The sequence below is a fragment of the Oncorhynchus nerka genome, linkage group LG19 (assembly GCF_034236695.1).
Source record: "Oncorhynchus nerka isolate Pitt River linkage group LG19, Oner_Uvic_2.0, whole genome shotgun sequence".
NCBI classification, from domain to species: Eukaryota; Metazoa; Chordata; class Actinopteri; order Salmoniformes; family Salmonidae; genus Oncorhynchus; species Oncorhynchus nerka.
The window spans coordinates 23,517,035-23,538,631 of record NC_088414.1 but is presented as its reverse complement, the minus strand read 5'-3'; the positions used below and the strand labels follow the sequence as shown (position 1 = coordinate 23,538,631).

General features: G+C 43.5%; 1 protein-coding gene across 4 annotated transcripts in view; it reads left to right on the top strand.

Annotated features, from left to right (window-relative positions):
• The window catches only part of LOC115101214 (ectonucleoside triphosphate diphosphohydrolase 2-like), a 51,101-nt gene that overhangs the window by 9,239 nt on the left and 20,265 nt on the right, over positions 1 to 21,597 (top strand). The window contains exon 1 of one of the 4 annotated variants that reach the window (XM_065004800.1): positions 1,394 to 1,444. The exons of 1 other annotated variant lie outside the window; for it this stretch is intronic. In XM_065004800.1, the coding sequence (XP_064860872.1) occupies positions 1,409 to 1,444 (36 nt within the window). In that variant the 5' untranslated portion in view covers positions 1,394 to 1,408. Of the gene's footprint in view, positions 1 to 1,393; positions 1,445 to 6,551; positions 6,867 to 7,227; positions 7,273 to 21,597 lie in introns of those variants that run through there. 2 more of the 4 variants (XM_029620522.2, XM_029620523.1) reach the window with 2 other exon arrangements.

Below are 21,597 nucleotides of genomic sequence, written 5' to 3'. Positions count from 1 at the left end.
GCTCCGAGACAGAATTGTGTCGAGGCACAGATCTGGGGAAGGGTACCAAAACATTTCTGCAGCACTGAAGATCCCCAAGAACACGGTGGCCTCCATCATTCTTAAATGGATGAAGTTTGGAACCATCAATACTCTTCCTAGAGCTGGCTACCCGGCCAAACCGAGCAATCAGGGGAGAAGGGCCTTGGTCAGGGAGGTGAGCAGGAACCCGATGGTCACTCTGACAGAGCTCTAGAGTTCCTCTGTGGAGATGGGAGAACCTTCCAGAAGGACAACCATCTCTGCAGCACTCCACCAATCAGGCCTTTATGGTAGAGTGACCAGATGGAAGCCACTCCTCAGTAAAAGGCACATGACAGCCCGCTTGGCTGTCGATTGAACCCAATCGAACATATCTGGAGAGGCCTGAAAATAGTTGTGCAGCTACGCTCCCCATCCAAACTGACAGAGCTTGAGAGGAACTGCAGAGAAGAATGGGAGAAACTCCCCAAATAGAGGTGTGCCATGCTTGAAGTGTCATACACAAGAAGACTTGAGACTGTAATTGCTGCCAAAGGTACTTCAACAAAGTATTGAGTAAAGGGTTTGAATACTTATGTAACTGGTTTATTTTTAATAAATTACCAAAAATGTGCTGTGTCATTATGGGCTATTGTGTGTAGATTGATGAGGGGATAAAAACAATTCAATCAATTTTAGAATAAGGCTGTAACCTAACAAAATGTGGGAAAAGTCAAGGGGTCTGAATACTTTCCCAAGGCACTATGGCTGATTTAAGATGAAATCGTCAACGCTTGCTTTATTTGTTACGTAATATGCGCTTACTATAGTCATTTTTATTTAACCTCCTGAGATGGAAAATAACATTTTTGATTAAGTTGAACATGTGCTCTTTTAAATTATAAGTTTTTAATTATTTAAGTTTTACACACACACAGACGAGACAACACAAAGCAATATAAATCATATACTCAACTAGAAAAAAATACAAATAATACATTTTTAAAAAATAGTTTAAAGATACCATACTTTTGACAAGTTAAACACACCAGGCAGAAGGCTACAAAGGTTAAAGGGCAATCTATAGTACAGGTACAGAGCAAACGCCTCACTATTGTTCCTGTATACAGTCAAGGGATAGGAGTGGAGAAATGCAACCACTCACTGTCCGTCATGGCCACAGACCGACCATCCAGAAAAAACACAAAGAAATGCTCATCCAACCCACAAGGGGGTCAAATACAGACTTATTTTGGTTTTAATAGGAATGCCATCAGAGGATGGACTGTTTAAAGTAAGACGAATGGAGCCCAAGCCTCATTAAACAGTTTGAGGTTCCCACGTGAATTGAATATCATTTTTTCTCGTTTCAGAGAGCACAACACATCTCTCACCCAATATTTATAAGATGGGGGAGCTGCCATCCATTTTACATCTGACACAGGTAGGATCAAAATCAGAGAATATTCTTCCAAGTTTGGCCCCAGACCAGTGGATACTGTGAACCACCTTGAATTGAATGAGGCTGTGTCTAGTGCTAAAAGAGGATGAATGCACCCTGTGCAGCACAGATTCTCAGGTGTCTTCCCCAAGTTCCTCCCCCAAATCCTTTTCCCATTGAGTCTTAAAAGGCACCAAAGAAGGTTCTGTAAGTCATGAATGATTGCATATACATCTGAAATTGCGCCCCAGGAAGCTTGTTCAGCTCCAAGATGCTGTATTCGCAGGCCTATGGGGAAATTGAGGTGTGTTAGCTCTGACAAAGTTCCTAGTCTGGAGATAGCGGAAAAAGTGGGATTGGAGGAGGTTGAACTTTTCCTGTAGCTGAGCAAAAGAGACAAATGTATCATCAAAGAATAATTGGGCTAGTGAGGAGAGGCCTAGTGAGTGCCAGATGCCAGGACAGCGACTATTCACCCCGTACTGGAGGAATTCTTCTTCAACGAGTCGAACGGGAAGGATTTACTCCAGACACCCGACATGGCCCTCATTCCTGTCATTCGCAGGAGGAAAAGATGGAGGTATCATGTACGACGGTCCAGGTGCCTTGTAAGGATCCATCGCCAAGAGGGTAATCTACCTTTACCATCGGTCCTATTAGCCAAAGTACAATCAATCGATAATAACATAGATGAACTACAAGCACGTATATCCTACCAAAGGGACATTATAAACTGAAATATCTTATGTTTCACAGAGTCGTGGCTTAACGCCGACATGATTAGCGTACAGCTGGTGGATTTTAAGCTTTTACGGCAGGATACAACAGTGGCCTCTGGTAAGACAAGGGGTGGCGGCCTATGCATATTTGTTAACAACAGCTGGTGCAAGGAAATCTAGAGGTTTTGCTCATCTGAGGTAGAGTGGCTCATGATAAGCATTAGACCACACTATTTACCAAGAGAGTTTGCATCTATATTTTTCTTAGCGGTCTATATACCACCACAGACCGATGCTGGCACTAAGACCGCACTCAACGAGCTGTATAAGGCCATAAGCAAACAGGAAAACGCTCATCCAGAGAAGGCGCTCCTAGTGGCCTGGGACTTTAATGCAGGGAAACTCCTCAATTTTACCTCATTTCGATCAGCATGTTAAATGTGCAACCAGAGGGGAAAAAACTCTGGACCACCTTTACTCAACACACAGAGATGCGTACAAAGCTCTCCCTCTCCCTCCATTTGGCAAATCTGACCATAATTCTATCCTCCAGATTCCTGCTTACAAGCAAAAACTAAAGCAGGAAGCACCAGTGACTCGGTGAATAAGAAAGTGGTCAGATGATACAGATGCTTTACTACAGGACTGTTTTGCTAGCACAGACTGGAATATGTTCCGGGATTCTTTCGATGGCATTGAGGAGTACGCCACATCAGTCACTGGCTTCATCAATAAATTCATCGATGACGTCGTCCCCACAGTGACCGTACGTACATACCCCAACCAGAAGCCATGGATTACAGGCAACATCCGCACTGAGCTAAAGGCTAGAGCTGCCGCTTTCAAGGAGTGGGACTCAAGGAGTGGGAAGCTTATAAGAAATCCCGCTAATCCCACTATTGGGTTCTGATGGGGTATGGATATTGAATTAAGCTCATGAGGCATTTATAAGTTATATTCTTCAAGAATCAATGGGTAGGCGACATCAATAATTTACAGGGCCAAAAATGGATGTAGCATCTACACTGAACAAAAGTATAAAAACAACATGTAAAGTGTTGGTTACATATTTCATGAGCTGAATAAAAAGATCCCAAGTTTGTGCATGTTTGGGATGCTCTAGATCGACTTGATGACAGCGTGTTATAGTTCCCGCTAATATCCAGCAACTTCGCACAGGCATTGAAGAGGAGTGGGACAACATTCCACAGGCCACAATCAACAGCCTCATTTAATTTTATGTGAAGGACATGTGCGGGCTGCATGAGGCAAATGGTGGTTACACCAGAGACTGACTGGTTTAATTTTTTTTTTTGTAGTACTTTTCACCCCTTTTTCTCACCAATTTGTAGTTAGTCTTGTCCCATCGCTTCAACTCCCGAACGGAATCGGGAGAGGCGAAGGTCGAGAGCCATGCGTCCTCCGAAACACTACCCCGCCAAGCCGCACTGCTTCTTGACACACTGCTCACTTAACTCGGAAGTCAGCCGCACCAAACTGGTGACCAAAGTCAGCATCCATGCGCCCAGACCGCCACAAGCAGTCGCTAGAGCCCCAAATCGACAAGGACATCCTGGGATCAAACCCGGGTCTGTAGTGATGCCTCAAGCACTGCGATGCAATGCCTTAGACCGCTTCGCCACTCGGGAGGCTACTGATTGGTTTTCTGATCCACACCCCTATATTTGCATATCTGTATTGCCAGTCAGGTGAAATCCATAGATTAGGGCCTAATGTATTTATTTTAATTGACTGATTTCTTTATATGAACTGTAACTCAGTAAAATCTTTGAAACCTGTACCCCTGCACACTTACTTGGTACAGGTACCCCCTAGAGGTCGACCGATTTAATTAGGGCCGATTTCAAGTTTTCATAACAATCGGATATCGGCATCTTTGGACACCGATTATGGCCGATTACATTGCACTCCACTGGGAGACTGTGTGACTTCAAGCCTATCAACTCCCGAGATTAGGCTGGCAATACTAAAGTGTCTATAAGAACATCCAATAGTCAAAGGTATATGAAATACAAATTGCATAGAGAGAAATAGTCCTATAATTCCTATAATAACTACAACCTAAAACTTCTTAACTGGGAATATTGAAGACTCATGTTAAAAGGAACCACCAGCTTTCATATGTTCTCATGTTCTGAGCAAGGAACTTAAACATTAGTTTTTTTACATGGCGAATTTTGCACTTTTACTTTCTTCTCCAACACTGTGTTTTTGCATTATTTAAACCAAATTGAAAATGGTTCATTATTTATTTGAGACTAAATAGATTTTTATATGTATTATATTAAGTTCAAATAAGTGTTCATTCAGTATTGTTGTAAATGTTATTATTACACACACACACACACACACATATATGTGTATGTATGTATATATATATACACACATGTATGTATGTATGTACATACATACATACATACATACATACATACATGTGTGTATGTATACGTGTGTGTGTAATACCACCTCAAGCTGAACCTCGGCAAGACGGAGCTGCTCTTCCTCCCGGGGAAGGACTGCCCGTTCCATGATCTCGCCATCACGGTTGACAACTCCATTGTGTCCTCCTCCCAGAGTGCTAAGAACCTTGGCGTGATCCTGGACAACACCCTGTCGTTCTCAACTAACATCAAGGCGGTGGCCCGTTCTTGTAGGTTCATGCTCTACAACATCCGCAGAGTACGACCCTGCCTCACAGAGGAAGCAGCGCAGGTCCTAATCCAGGCACTTGTCATCTCCCGTCTGGATTACTGCAACTCGCTGTTGGCTGGGCTCCCTGCCTGTGCCATTAAACCCCTACAACTCATCCAGAACGCCGCAGCCCGTCTGGTGTTCAACCTTCCCAAGTTCTCTCACGTCACCCCGCTCCTCCGCTCTCTCCACTGGCTTCCAGTTGAAGCTCGCATCCGCTACAAGACCATGGTGCTTGCCTACGGAGCTGTGAGGGGAACGGCACCTCAGTACCTCCAGGCTCTGATCAGGCCCTACACCCAAACAAGGGCACTGCGTTCATCCACCTCTGGCCTGCTCGCCTCCCTACCACTGAGGAAGTACAGTTCCCGCGCAGCCCAGTCAAAACTGTTCGCTGCTCTGGCCCCCCAATGGTGGAACAAACTCCCTCACGACGCCAGGACAGCGGAGTCAATCACCACCTTCCGGAGACACCTGAAACCCCACCTCTTTCAGGAATACCTAGGATAGGATAAAGTAATCCTTCTCATCCCCCCTTAAAAGATTTAGATGCACTATTGTAAAGTGGCTGTTCCTACTGGATGTCTTAAGGTGAACGCACCAATTTGTAAGTCGCTCTGGATAAGAGCGTCTGCTAAATGACTTAAATGTAAATGTATTGTAATGTAATGTATTGTATTGTAATGCATTGTATTGTATTGTAATGTAATGTATTGTAATGTAATGTATTGTAATGCAGTGTATTGTAATGTATTGTATTGTATTGTATTGTAATGCATTGTATTGTATTGTAATGTAATGTATTGTAATGTAATGTATTGTATTGTATTGTAATGCATTGTATTGTATTGTAATGTAATGTATTGTAATGTAATGCATTGTATTGTATTGTAATGTATTGTAATGTATTGTATAGATGCACTACTGTTCCACTGGATGTCATAAGGTGAATGCACCAATTTGTAAGTCGCTCTGGATAAGAGCGTCTGCTAAATGACTTAAATGTAATGTAAATGTAATAATAACAATTACAACAATACTGAATGAACACTTATTTGAACTTAATATAATACATATAAAAATCTATTTAGTCTCAAATAAATAATGAACCATTTGGTTATCAATTTGGTTCAATTATATATATACACACATACACATACATACATTCATATATATATATATATATATCGGCAGATTAATTGGTATCGGCTTTTTTTGGTCCTCCAATAATCGGTATCAGCGTTAAAATCATAATCGGTCAACCTCTAGTACCCCCTGTACATAGCCTCCTTATTGTTATGTTATTGTGTCACTTTTTATTATTTACTTTATTTGGTAAATATTTTCTCAACTCTCCTTGAACTGCACTGTTGGTTAAGGGCTTGTAAGTAAGCATTTCACGGTAAGGTCTACACTTGTTGTATTCGGGCATGTGACAAAGTTTGTTGTGTTTATATTTTTGTTCAATGTGCAAGATTTTAACTGCAATTTAAATTCCGTGAAATAAACCTTTTTTTTTCCCCCACCAATTTACACAACTCAAAAGGCACCTAATTTTTGGAACAACCCACATAGAATCGTGATACATGTAGAATGGCAATACATATGGTATCGCCAAAGTAAAAGTGATAATATCTTATTGTGAGGCACTTCCCAGCCCCACTACCAATGGTTCTATCTGTGGGGTTTTGTGATGGGAAGTAAATAAGTAATTGAAAGTCATGCCGAAGTGACTTAAATTATGCTTTGTATGAAGCCAAACCCATTGTGTAGTTACCTCAAGTTGTTATCCAAACTCCCTTGCCTTCACTGCCAAATCAGGCAGCGCACGCACTGTGGATTTCATCTACAAGAAGAGCACTGCTCAATTTTTAACAATGGCCAAGCGACGCTGTCATATTTTCGCTTCGGTTGCGCTATTACTGTTTGGGATTGTAGCCATTCTCCTTCTAACTATTCCCACGGATGACTTGACCGAAACTCCGGAATTTATGGTAAGATTCGTTGGCATATTTTTGGACTGTGTATGTCAGCGTTTTATGCTGGTTCGTGAAATGTAAGCTGAACACAATTAGCCTCACCAACCCCTTACGAAAAAAGATTGCAGTCACTGTAGTATAATGCAGTATAACTGCAGTTAAAGCGGAGTTAACTGCAATCTGCTGCAAATACTGCTTCCAAAATACTTTTTTTTACAACTAATTTTGCAGTGTGACTGCAGTTATTCTGCAATTACTGTGTCCAAAATACTACAGTGGACTGCAGTTACTGCACTTTTACTTCAGTTTCAAAAGTGCTATATATTTTTGTAAGGGACTCAGTGTAGGCTGTGAATGGAGTGGAGTGAGGTGTCTATCTGCAGGCAGCAGCATGCAGAATATAAACTGCATATTTGACAAGGTAATTGTAAAAGGTAAATGTCTACTGACTACAACACTGAAGATAATAACATTGTCAATTCAGTCAGTCTATCCACCTCTGCAACCTGGTCCCGAAGCATTTCATATTATTCTTTATGTAAACCCAAGATGCTCCTTTTAGTATGCATGTCACGTTTCATATGATATGTATACATTTTTGGATGCCCATCATCCATTTCATATAATGTTACAAATTACAATTTGTATGATATGTTATGAATTTTTAAATGTACAATATGTTACGAATTTGCAAAAGGTATGAAGCGTTACGAATGGCAGTTTATTGTGGCTAACGTTAGCTGGCTAGGGGTTAGGGTTAGCTAACATGATAATTAGTTGCAAAGTTGCTAAAATGCTAGTGTCCATGATGAGATTCAAACACGCAACTTTTTGGTTGCTATACGTTCACATTATACACCCACCCATCCACCCTGACCAAGTTTTGCCTCAAGTAACCTGTCTTGTGTTACGTTTGGTATAGTTACATATCATACTAATTTGAATGTTTACTATGCTAAATCAAATCCAACTGTATTTGTCACGTGCCTGAATACAACAAGTGTAGACCTTACCGTGAAATGCTTACTTACAAGCCCTTAATAACCAACAGTGCAGTTTAAGAAGAGGTAAGAAAATGTTTACCAAATAAACTAAAGTAAAAAATAATGAAAAGCAACCCAATAACATAACAATAACGAGGTTATATAGAGGGGGTACCGGTACTGAATCAGTGTGCGAGGGTACAGGTTAGAGATCATTTGTACATGTAGGTAGGGGTGAAGTGACTATGCATAAATAAACAGCGAGTAGCAGCAGTGTACAAAAGAAATGGAGGGGAGGGGGGGGGTTAATGTCATTGTCCAGTGGCCATTTTATTAATTGTTCAGGAGCCTTTTGGTTCTAGACTTGGCACTCCGGTACTTCTTGCCGTGCAGTAGCAGAGAAAACTGTCTATGACTTGGGTGACTGGAGTCTCTGACATTTTTATGTGCTTTTCTCTGACACTGCCTATTTATATAGGTCCTGGATTGCTGGAAGCTTGGCCCCAGTGATGTACTGGACCATATACGCTACCTTCTGTAGCGCCTTACGGTCAGAATCCGAGCAGTTGCCATACCTGGCGGGGATGCAACGGATCAGGATGCTCTCGATGGTGCAGCTGTAGAACTTTGAGGATCTGGGGACCCATGTCAAGTCTTTTCAGTCTCCTGAGAAGGGGGAAAAGGTTTTGTCTTGCCCTCTTCACGACTGTCTTGGTGTATTTGGACCATGATGGATCGTTGGTAATGTGGACATTCCACTGTTGTGTCGTCAGCAAACTTAATGATGGTGTTGGAGTCGTGCTTGACCACACAGTCGTGGTTGAACGGGGAGTACAGGAGGGGACTAAGTGCACACCCCTGAGGGGCCCCAGTGTTGAGGATCAGCGTGGCAGACGTGTTGTTGCCTACCCTTACCACCTGGGGGTGGCCAGTCAGGAAGTCCAGGATCCAGTTGCAGAGGGAGGTGTTTAGTCCCAGGGTCCTTAGCTTAGTGCTGAGCTTTGTGGGCACTATGGTGTTGGATGCTGAGCTGTAGTCAATGAACAGCATTCTCACATAGGTTGTTATTTTGTCCAGGTGGGAAAGGGCAGTGTGGAGTGCGATTGAGATTGCGTTATCTGTGGATCTGTTGGGTCGATATGAGAATTAGAGTGGGTCTAGGGTATCTGGGAGGATGCTGTTGATGTGAGCTATGACCAGCCTTTCAAAGCACTTCATGGCTATCAACGTGAGTGCTACAGGGTGATAATAATTTAGGCAGGTTACCTTCGCTTCCTTGGGCACAGGGACTATGGTGATCTGCTTGAAACATGTCGGTATTACAGATTCAGTCAGGGAGAGGTTGAAAATGTCAGTGAAGACACTTGCCAGTTGGTCCGCAGCATGCTTTGAATACACGTCCTGGTAATCCATCTGGCCCCGCGGCTTTGTGAATGTTTATCTGTTTAAAGGTCTTGCTTACATCGGCTACCGAAAGTGTTATCACACAGTCATCCAGAACAGCTGTGCTCTCATGCATGCTTCAGTGTTGCTTGCCTCGAAGCGAGCATAAAAGGAATTTAGCTCGTCTGGTAGGCTCGCGGCACTGAGCAGCTCGCATCTGGGTTTCCCTTTGTAGTCCGTAATAGTTTTCTAGCCCTGCCACATTCGACGAGCGTCAGAGCGCGTGTAGTAGGATTCAATCTTAATCCTGAATTGAAGCTTTGCTTGATTGATGGTTCGTCTGAGGGCATAGCGGGATTTATTATAGGCGTCCAGATTAGTGTGCCACACCTTGAAATTGGCAGCTGTAGCCTTTAGCTCGATGCGGATGTTGCCTGTAATCGATGGCTTCTGGTTTGGATATATACGTACGGTCACTGTGGGGATGACGTCGTCGTCACTGGTGCTTCTTGCTTTAGTTTTTGCTTGTAAGCAGGAATCAGGAGGATATAATTATTGTTGAATTTGCCAAATGGAGGGTGGGGGGAGAGCTTTGCATGCATCTCTGTGTGTGGAGCAAAGGTGGTCTAGAGTCTTTTATTTTATTTTTTTCCTTCTTCTTTTTTTCCCCTCTGGTTGCTCGTGCTGGTAAAAAAATTGGTAAAACTGATTGAAGTTTGCCTGTATTAAAGTCCCTGCCCACTAGGAGCGCTGCTTCTGGGTGAGCATTTTCTTGTTTGCTTATGGCCTTATAGAGTTAGTTGAGTGTGCTCTTAGTGCCAGCATCGGTCTGTGGAGGTAAACAGATGGCTACGAATAATATAGCTGAGAAATCTCTTGGTAGATTGTGTGGTCTACAGCTTATCGTAAGGTACTCTACCTCAGGCGAGCAATACCTCGAGACTTCTTTAATATAAGACATCGCGCACCAGCTCTTATTGACAAAAAGACACACACCCCCACCCCTCGTCTTACCAGACGGATCAGTCGTCCTGGTCCCTTTGCAGAAAACAGCCCCAAAGCATGATGTTTCCACCCCCATGCTTCACAGTAGGTATGTTGGTCTTTGGATGCAACTCAGCATTCTTTGTCCTCCAAACACAACGAGTTGAGTTTTTACCAAAAAGTTATATTTTCGTTTCATCTGACCATATGACATTCTCCCAATCTTCTTCTGGATCATCCAAATGTTCTCTAGCAAACTTCACTGCAGGATTTGAGTCCCTGGCGGCGTAGTTTGTTACTGATGGTAGGCTTTGTTACTTTGGTCCCAGCTCTCTGCAGGTCATTCACTAGGTCCCCCCGTGTGGTTCTGGGATTTTTGCTCACCGTTCTTGTGATAATTTTGACCCCATGGGGTGAGATCTTGCGTGGAGCCCCAGATCGAGGGAGATTATCAGTGGTCTTGTATGTCTTCCATTTCCTAATAATTGCTCCCACAGTTGATTTCTTCAAACCAAGCTGCTTACCTATTGCAGATTCAGTCTTCCCAGCCTGGTGCAGGTCTACAATTTTGTTTCTGGTGTCCTTTGACAGGTCTTTGGTCTTGGCCATAGTGGAGTTTGGAGTGTGACTGTTCGAGGTTGTGGACAGGTGTCTTTTATACTGATAACAAGTTCAAACAGGTGCCATTAATACAGGTAACGAGTGGAAGACAGAGGAGCCTCTTAAAGAAGAAGTTACTGGTCTGTGAGAGCCAGAAATCTTGCTTGTTTGTAGGTGACCAAATACTTATTTTCCACCATATTTTGCAAATAAATTCATTAAAATTCCTACAATGTGATTTTCTGGATTTTTTTTCTCATTTTGTCTGTCATAGTTGAAGTGTACCTATGACAAAAATTACAGGCCTCTCATATTTTTAAGTGGGAGAACTTGTACAATTGGTGGCTGACTAAATACTTTTTTTCCCCACTGTAAGTTGCTAGCTAGCATTAAACTTATCTTGTAAAAAACAATCAATCTTAACAATCACTAGTTAACTACACATGGTTGATGATATTACTAGTTTAACTAGCTTGTCCCGCGTTACAAATAATCAATGGGGTGCCCGTTAATTTATCATCGAATCACAGCCTACTTCGCCAAACGGGTGATGATTTAACAAGCGCATTCGCAAAAAAAGCACGGTCGTTGCTCCAATGTACCAAACCATAAACATCAATGCCTTTCTGATAATCAATACACATGTATTTTTTAAACCTGCATATTTAGTTAAAATAAATGTATGTTAACAGGCAATATTAACTAGGGAAATTGTGTCACTTCTCTTGCGTTCTGTGCAAGCACAGTCAGGGTATATGCAGCAGTTTGGGCCGCCTGGCTCGTTGCGAACACAATTTCTTCCTAACAAAGACCATCATTAATTTGCCAGAATTTTACATAATTCTGACATAACATTGAAGGTTGTGCAATGTAACAGCAATATTTAGACTTATTGATGCCACCACCCGTTTGACAAAATATGGAACGGTTCCGTATTTCACTGAAAGAATAAACCTTTTGTTTTTGAAATGATAGTTGCCGGATTTGACCATATTAATGACCTAAGGCTTGTATTTCTGTGTGTTTTATTATATTATAATTAAGTCTATGATTTGATATATGATAGAGTAGTCTGACTGAGCAGTGGTAGGCAGCAGCAGGCTTGTAAGCATTCATTCAAACAGCAGCTCTTAGCAATGTGGGATGCACAGCGCTGTTTATGACTTCAAGCCTATCAACTCCCGAGATTACGCTGGCAATACTAAAGTGCCTATAAGAACATCCAATAGTTAAAGGTATATGAAATACAAATGGTATAGAGAGAAATAGTCCTTTAATTCCTATAATAACTACAACCTAAAACTTCTTAACTGGGAATAATGAAGACTCATGTTAAAAGGAACCACCAGCTTTCATATGTTCTGAGCAAGGAACTTAAACGTTAGCTTTCTTACATGGCACATATTGCACTTTTACTTTCTTCTCCAACACTGTTTTTGCATTATTTAAACCAAATTGAACATGTTTCATTATGTATTATGTTAAGTTAAAATAAGTGTTCATTCAGTATTGTTGTAATTGTCATTGTTACAAATATATATATATAAAAACCGTCCGATTAATCGGTAGCAGCTTTTTTTGGTCCTTCAATAATCGGTATCGGCATTGAAATATCGTAATCGGTCAACCTCCAATGTAGTGTGTGTGTGTGTGTGTGCATCTACATGCCTTCTGTTTTCACAAGTGAAGCCTTGACCTCCACAGAAACTATGCCTCACTGCATTACATTGCAGCCAGGGTCCTTGGAACTATATTACCTTCAAATATCCTATTGGTGGTGTCTGGTGTCTGCTTTCTCACCTCTCTCTGTGTCTCTCGCTTTCTGTCTCTCTGTGTTCTCTTCACTGCTCATGGAGCAGTCGCCTGGACTTCTTCAAAATGATCTTTACACGGATGGCATGTAAACTAACAACACAATGTGGGCAACATGATGTGTGGTCAGGTATAGTGAAGTGTTTGCATTTTAACAGTCACATACCCTAATGAATGCCTGGCACTTAGTGCAATGCTGAAAGGAGCCTCTGTTTGCACGAACAGACGTTGCCAATGGCTCAACCCTGTGCATGTTTGGGTGAATTTAAAAACCTCAGAGGGAAGAGTAGTTGAATGCCTTGAACCATAACAGATAACTACTACTTCTTGCATGGGTTATTGACCGTCTGTGTATATAAAGAATGTGAATCAAACCTCTACTGGTCCTCATATAAATGTTATGAATACCCTTCAAGTTGTATGAATACCCTATATGGTGTTGTCAATGGAAAAACAGGAAAGCAGCTCTTTGTGGAGGACTGGTCTGCAGTTCTGTCTGATCACACCGTAGAACCCAACGAATGACTACTGCTGTATTTTTTTGTCAATGGGGCATATTCCTTATGTTAATTTAGTTGCATATCCATGTTGCTCTGTTTTTGGAAGACTCTTCTTCCTTCTCTGCCTCTTGCCTCTCATTGGGTGAGTTTGTGTAATTGAGAAATCTTTGTTTAAAAATCGGAAAACCTATCATCACAGCTAGAGACTACTATTGGTTTTCTGTGTGTCGCCCCAATCCGGCTCGCTCTCTTCCCCCCCATACCGAAGCCATCGACCACAGCTTCCTGTTAGCTGGTGAAATGGTTAACAGTCAGTTTGTTTAGAAAAAGTTTGAAGGTCTCATCCTGTTCCACCCCCGCCCCATCAAACATGTCATCGGATGAGCTCGTTTTCAACTGAAGAGTTTTGGGGGGGTTTATTGGGAGGTCAAAACAGGAAGTTGTAATCCTGGGGTGGAACATGCCGGCCATGCCAATCAGCTGTTTCTATTCCATTTAGTGCCAGATAAATGTACAGAGACAGCACTTCAGTTAAATATAATTTCAGCTATGCACAGTATGCAAACCAACTCAGTGACCTTGTGGTTTGAAGGTTGGGAGTTGACACCCTGCTTGGAGTTTACCAAAAGGCACCTAAAGGACTCTCAGGACATGAGAAACAAGGTTCTCTGGTCAAATGAAACCAAGATTGAACTCGTTGGCCTGAATGCCAATCCTCACGTCTGGAGGAAACCTGGCACCATCCCTACGGTGAAGCATGGTGGTGGCAGCATCATGCTGTGGGGATGTTTTTCAGTGGCTGGGACTGGATAGACTAGTCTAGATCGAGGGAAAGATGAACGGCGCAAAGTACAGATATCCTTGATGAAAACCTGCTCCAGAGTGCTCAGGACCTCTGACTGGGGTGAAGGTTCACTAAGCCAAAACAACGCAGGAGACAAGTCTATGAATGTCCTTGAGTGGCCCAGCCCAGAGCCTGGACTTGAACCTGATCCAACATCTCTGGAAAGGCCTGAAAATAGCTGTGCAGCGGCGCTCCCTGTCCAACCTGACAGACCTTGAGAGGATCTGCAGAGAAGAATGGGAGAAACTCCCCAAATACAAGTGTGCCAAGCTTGTAGCGTCATTCCCAAAAAGACTCGAGGCTGTAATCGCTACCAAAGGTGCTTCAACAAAGTACTGAGTTAAGGGTCTGAACACCTATGTATATTAAATCAATATTTTTGGGGGGTTGGGGTGGTAAATGTTTAAAAACCTGTTGTTGCTTTGTCATCGTGGGGTATTGTGTAGATTGATGGGGGGGAAACAATTGAATACATTTTAGAATAAGGCTGTAATGTAACAATGTGGAACAAGTCAAGAGGTCTGAATACTTTCCAAATGCACTGTAGATTGGGAGTAATGGTAATCAAGCATTCTCACGCTACAAAAACAGTAAATAGGCTCCTGCTCCTATGAGCTGTTCAGGCTTGCACAAGCCAAGTCTTGTCCTAGGCTACTTACTTATGATGTATGTTAGTATCACGTTTTCTTTTTGCAGGTTCACATATGCATGAATGCTCTGAGAGACATTACAATCAGGTCAAAAATGATTGGCACCCTGTATAAAATTAATACATACTGCGCTATATTGTATGTAAAATAGCTCTTTTCATGTGATCTGATTCCAATCCAAGTGCCAATGCTGTTCAGCAATTTCCAAGCATTTACATTTGTTAGATGACATGAAGATAGAGCTCTTTGCCCACGCACACCAGTGGTGGGTTTGGTGTCGAAAGAAAGATGCATGAAAGATGAATTCACTGAATCCCAAGGTGGAATGTACAAGAAATGTAGCTAGGCCAACTGAACATGTAGCCGATAAATGGACGCACTCGCTTTGGCTCTACTGGTGCCTATATTGCATTGATGTTACAAGTCGTTATACCACCCTGCTCTTAGTGAGCTGCCCGTTTTGTCCCCGTGGGAGAAAACCAGTGCGCTCCTATCGGTGATTGTGTGCTATTTAATATAACTGTAGGCTACTTCAGTGGTTGTATGCCTGCATCTGTACTATAGATGCCTAATTCCTAAATAATCAAATTCATTTTATTTTCAATTAACACAGTGATGGCAAGTGTTTTTGTTGTGTTTCCTTTGTTATTGACTCTGAGAGGGATAACCTATCCCTTTAAAAAAAAACAAGAGGTAGGTCTATCACACTAGCCAGGACAAATTATCAATGTATATTTTAATGTGACAATATATATTTTTGTTCTTTGGTATTTTACTTATCTATTTTTTACTCAACAGTTATTTTCCTTAACTGCATTGATGGTTATGGGCTTGTAAGTAAGCAGTTCACTGTAAGGTCTACACACCTGTTGTGTCTCAGAAGGCAGAAGCAGACCTAGACAGGGCTCATAAATAATATTTACTATATTTACTTCAAACACTCAAAAAACAATTATAATAATAATAAAGGAATTTGAAGAAAAAGTAATTTCATCCTAGTTGGGAAATATACACTCAGTGGCCAGGTTATTAAGTACACCACCCCTTTAAATAAAATTGTTCACTCCTACAGATACAGTTGAAGTCGGAAGTTTACATACACTTAGGTTGGAGTCATTAACTTGTTTTTCAACCACTCCACAAATTTCTTGTTAACAACCTTTGGTTTTCGTAAGTCGGTTAGGACCTCTACTTTGTGCATGACACAAGTAATTTTTCCAACAATTGTTTACAGAGATTATTTCACTTATAATTCAGTATATCACAATTCCAGTGGGTCAGAAGTTTACATACAAAGTTGACTGTGCCTTTAAACAGCTTGGAACATTCCAGAAAAGGATGTCATGGCTTTAGAAGCTTCTGACAGGATAATTTACATAAATCGAGTCAATTGGAGGTGTACCTGTGGATGTATTTCAAGGCCTACCTTCAAACCCAGTGCCCTGTTGCTTGACATCATTGGAAAACCAAAAGAAATCAGCCAAGACCTCAGAAAAACAATTGTAGACCTCCACAAGTCTGGTTCATCCTTGGGAGCAAATTCCAAATGCCTGAAGGTACCACATTCATCTCTACAAACAATAGTATGCAAGTATAAACACCATGGGACCACGCAGCCGTCTTACCACTCAGGAAGGAGACGCGTTCTGTCTCCCAGAGATGAACATGCTTTGGTGCGAAAAGTGCAAATCAATCCCAGAACAGCAGCAAAGTATCCATATCCACAGTAAAATGAGTCATATATCGACATAACCTGAAAGGCTGCTCAGCAAGGAAGAAGCCACTGCTCCATAACCGCCATAAAAAAATCCAGACTACGGTTTGCAACTGCACATGGGGACAAATATCGTACTTTTTGGAGAAATGTCCTCTGCGGCCAACAAGGCAGAGTTCATCTCAGCCTATGCCTCCCTCCAGTCCCTCGACTTCTTGGCACTGACGGAAACATGGATCACCACAGACAACACCGCTACTCCTACTGCTCTCTCTTCGTCCGCCCACGTGTTCTCGCACACCCCGAGAGCTTCTGGTCAGCGGGGTGGTGGCACCGGGATCCTCATCTCTCCCAAGTGGTCATTCTCTCTTTCTCCCCTTACCCATCTGTCTATCGCCTCCTTTGAATTCCATGCTGTCACAGTTACCAGCCCTTTCAAGCTTAACATCCTTATCATTTATCGCCCTCCAGGTTCCCTCGGAGAGTTCATCAATGAGCTTGATGCCTTGATAAGCTCCTTTCCTGAGGACGGCTCACCTCTCACAGTTCTGGGCGACTTTAACCTCCCCACGTCTACCTTTGACTCATTCCTCTCTGCCTCCTTCTTTCCACTCCTCTCCTCTTTTGACCTCACCCTCTCACCTTCCCCCTACTCACAAGGCAGGCAATACGCTCAACCTCATCTTTACTAGATGCTGTTCTTCCACTAACCTCATTGCAACTCCCCTCCAAGTCTCCGACCACTACCTTGTATCCTTTTCCCTCTCGCTCTCATCCAACACTTCCCACACTGCCCCTACTCGGATGGTATCGCGCCGTCCCAAACTTCGCTCTCTCTCCCCCGCTACTCTCTCCTCTTCCATCCTATCATCTCTTCCCTCTGCTCAAACCTTCTCCAACCTATCTCCTGATTCTGCCTCCTCAACCCTCCTCTCCTCCCTTTCTGCATCCTTTGACTCTCTATGTCCCCTATCCTCCAGGCCGGCTCGGTCCTCCCCTCCCGCTCCGTGGCTCGACGACTCATTGCGAGCTCACAGAACAGGGCTCCGGGCAGCCGAGCGGAAATGGAGGAAAACTTCGCCTCCCTGCGGACCTGGCATCCTTTCACTCCCTCCTCTCTACATTTTCCTCCTCTGTCTCTGCTGCTAAAGCCACTTTCTACCACTCTAAATTCCAAGCATCTGCCTCTAACCCTAGGAAGCTCTTTGCCACCTTCTCCTCCCTCCTGAATCCTCCTCCCCCTCCCCCCTCCTCCCTCTCTGCAGATGACTTCGTCAACCATTTTGAAAAGAAGGTCGACGACATCCGATCCTCGTTGCTAAGTCAAACGACACCGCTGGTTCTGCTCACACTGCCCTACCCTGTGCTCTGACCTCTTTCTCCCTCTCTCTCCAGATGACATCTCGCGTCTTGTGACGGCCGGCCGCCCAACAACCTGCCCGCTTGACCCTATCCCCTCCTCTCTTCTCCAGACCATTTCCGGTGACCTTCTCCCTTACCTCACCTCGCTCATCAACTCATCCCTGACCGCTGGCTACGTCCCTCCCGTCTTCAAGAGAGCGAGAGTTGCACCCTTCTGAAAAAACCTACACTCGATCCCTCCGATGTCAACAACTACAGACCAGTATCCCTTCTTTCTTTTCTCTCCAAAACTCTTGAACGTGCCGTCCTTGGCCAGCTCTCCCGCTATCTCTCTCAGAATGACCTTCTTGTTCCAAATCAGTCAGGTTTCAAGACTAGTCATTCAACTGAGACTGCTCTTCTCTGTATCACGGAGGCACTCCGCACTGCTAAAGCTAACTCTCTCTCCTCTGCTCTCATCCTTCTAGACCTATCGGCTGCCTTCGATACTGTGAACCATCAGATCCTCCTCTCCACCCTCTCCGAGTTGGGCATCTCCGGCGCGGCCCATGCTTGGATTGCGTCCTACCTGACAGGTCGCTCCTACCAGGTGGCGTGGCGAGAATCTGTCTCCTCACCACGCGCTCTCACCACTGGTGTCCCCCAGGGCTCTGTTCTAGGCCCTCTCCTATTCTCGCTATACACCAAGTCACTTGGCTCTGTCATAACCTCACATGGTCTCTCCTATCATTGCTATGCAGACGACACACAATTAATCTTCTCCTTTCCCCCCTCTGATGACCAGGTGGCGAATCGCATCTCTGCATGTCTGGCAGACATATCAGTGTGGATGACGGATCACCACCTCAAGCTGAAAGAGGCAAGACGGAGCTGCTCTTCCTCCCGGGGAAGGACTGCCCGTTCCATGATCTCGCCATCACGGTTGACAACTCCATCGTGTCCTCCTCCCAGAGCGCTAAGAACCTTGGCGTGATCCTGGACAACACCCTGTCGTTCTCAACTAACATCAAGGCGGTGGCCCGTTCCTGTAGGTTCATGCTCTACAACATCCGCAGAGTACGACCCTGCCTCACACAGGAAGCGGCGCAGGTCCTAATCCAGGCACTTGTCATCTCCGTCTGGATTACTGCAACTCGCTGTTGGCTGGGCTCCCTGCCTGTGCCATTAAACCCCTACAACTCATCCAGAACGCCGCAGCCCGTCTGGTGTTCAACCTTCCCAAGTTCTCTCACGTCACCCCGCTCCTCCGCTCTCTCCACTGGCTTCCAGTTGAAGCTGGCATCCGCTACAAGACCATGGTGCTTGCCTACGGAGCTGTGAGGGGAACGGCACCTCAGTACCTCCAGGCTCTGATCAGGCCCTACACCCAAACAAGGGCATTGCGTTCATCCACCTCTGGCCTGCTCGCCTCCCTACCACTGAGGAAGTACAGTTCCCGCTCAGCCCAGTCAAAACTGTTCGCTGCTCTGGCCCCCCAATGGTGGAACAAACTCCCTCACGACGCCAGGACAGCGGAGTCAATCACCACCTTCCGGAGACACCTGAAACCCCACCTCTTTAAGGAATACCTAGGATAGGATAAAGTAATCCTTCTCACCCCCCTCCCTTAAAAGACTTAGATGCACTATTGTAAAGTGGCTGTTCCACTGGATGTCATAAGGTGAAAGCACCAATTTGTAAGTCGCTCTGGATAAGAGCGTCTGCTAAATGACTTAAATGTAATGTAAATGTAAAATAACTGTTTGGCCATAATGACCATTGTTATGTTTGGAGGAAAAAGGGGGAGGATTGCAAGCTGAAGAAAACCATCCCAACCGTGAAGCACTGGAGTGGCAGCATCATGTTGTGGGGGTTCTTTGCTGCAGGAGGGACTTTTGCACTTCACAAGATAATGGCATCATAAGGAAAGAAAATGATGTGGATATAATGAAGCAATTTCTCAAGACATCAGTCAGGAAGTTAAAGCTTGGTCGCAAATGGGTCGTCCTTAAGCCATTTTGCTACAACTTTGGAAAACAAAGTCAAGGTATTGGAATGGCCATCACAAAGCCCTGACCTCAATCCTATAGAACTTGTAGACAGAACTGAAAAAGTGTGTGTGAGCAAGGAGGCCTACAAACCTGACTCAATTACACCAGCTCTGTCAGGAGGAATGGGCCAACATTCACCCAATTTATTGTGGGAAATCTGTGGGAGGCTACCCGAAACGTTTGACCCAAGTTAAACAATTTAAATGTAATGCTACCAAATACTAATTGAGTGTATGTAAACTTCTGACCCACTGGGAATGTGATGAAAGAAATAATTCACTCTACTATTATTCTGATTTCACATTCTTAAAATAAAGTGGTGATCCTAGAATATTTACTAGGATTAAATATCAGGATTTGTGAAAAACTGAGTTTGAATGTATTTGGCTAAGATGTATGTAAACTTCTGACTTCAACTGTAGTCACTTGGCCGAGCCCTGCTACAGAAATCAGGCAGACAGGCATTGAAGCATTCATTTACTGTTTCGAAAGGACGTTAGAATGGGCAAAACAAGTGACCTAAGCGACTGAGCGTGGTATGATCATCGGTGCCAGGCGCGTCAGTTCCAGTATCTCAGAAGAAGCCGGCCTCCTGGGCTTTTCACACACATCCAGTCAGCAGCAGTCCTGTGGGCAAAAACAGCTTGTTGATGACAGGTTCGAAGGAGAATGACAATCGTGCAAACTAACAGGCGGGCCACGAACAAGAAAATAAACAATTAAGTACAACAGTGGTGTGCAGCACGGCATCTCAGAACTCGTCCTTATCACGGATGGGCTATTGCAGCAGATGACCACACCGGGTTCCACTTCTATCAGCTATAAACAAGAGGCTCCAGTGGGCAACCGATCACCAACACTGGACAATTGAGGAGTGGAAAAACATTGCTGGTCTGACAACTCCCGGTTCCTTTGCATCATGCTGATGGCAGAATCAGGATTTGGCGTAAGCTGCATGTGTCCATGGCCCCATCCTGCCTGGTGTCAACGGTACAGGCTGGTGGTGTAATGGTGTAGGGAATGTTTTCCTGGCACACGTTAGGTCCCTTGATACCAATCGAGCAACATTTCTAGGCCCCAGAGAATTCAGACTGTTCTGGAGGTAAAGTGGGATCCAACCCAGTACTAGATGGGTGTACCTAATAAATTGGACTTACCAATGGAATCATGATTGGTGTTATTATATAGGTTATATCTTGTTTTTTTTTTATACACACCTTATTTAAAATATTACATTTGTGGTTGACTAGAGCACAATTAAGTCTGGCCAAGACTATATATATTTTTTCTTTGTATTGTGTAGAAACAGTCACTGACCAATAACTTGCATTAAAGGGACAGATTCACACAGGAAGCATCAAAGGGGAAAGGGGAGGAGGTGAAAGAGGAACATGAGGGATTTGTATTTATTTTTTATGTCGTGTGAATACATGCCCACTTAGAAGCTTAAGGGTTGATCAATACTACTTTCATTGTAGCTGTTTATGTAGTGTATCTTACATAATGTATGGAGTCAAAATGAGAAAATATATGAAGACCCATCTCAATGTTATGTGTTTTTGTAGGAGGGGTATTGGAGGACAACTGGAGGTCTACTTAGAGTTAGTATGGAGAAGTATCTCAAAATGGTTGTAAGGACAGCGATGAGTATCTTAAAATGTAACCCATCATGGTAATCAGTGTATCAAGTATAGCTAGCTATAATTCCACTGTTTATGCTGATAATAAGAAAATAATTTTTACATGGCTAAAGGACAAGGATTACATATTTTGTCTTCAGGAAGCTCATTCAATATATTTAATGAAGTGCCCTGGGAAAAATAATGGGATGGTAAAATCTATTGCAGTCGGTGGGTAAAGAAATTCAAAAGGTGTTATGATCCT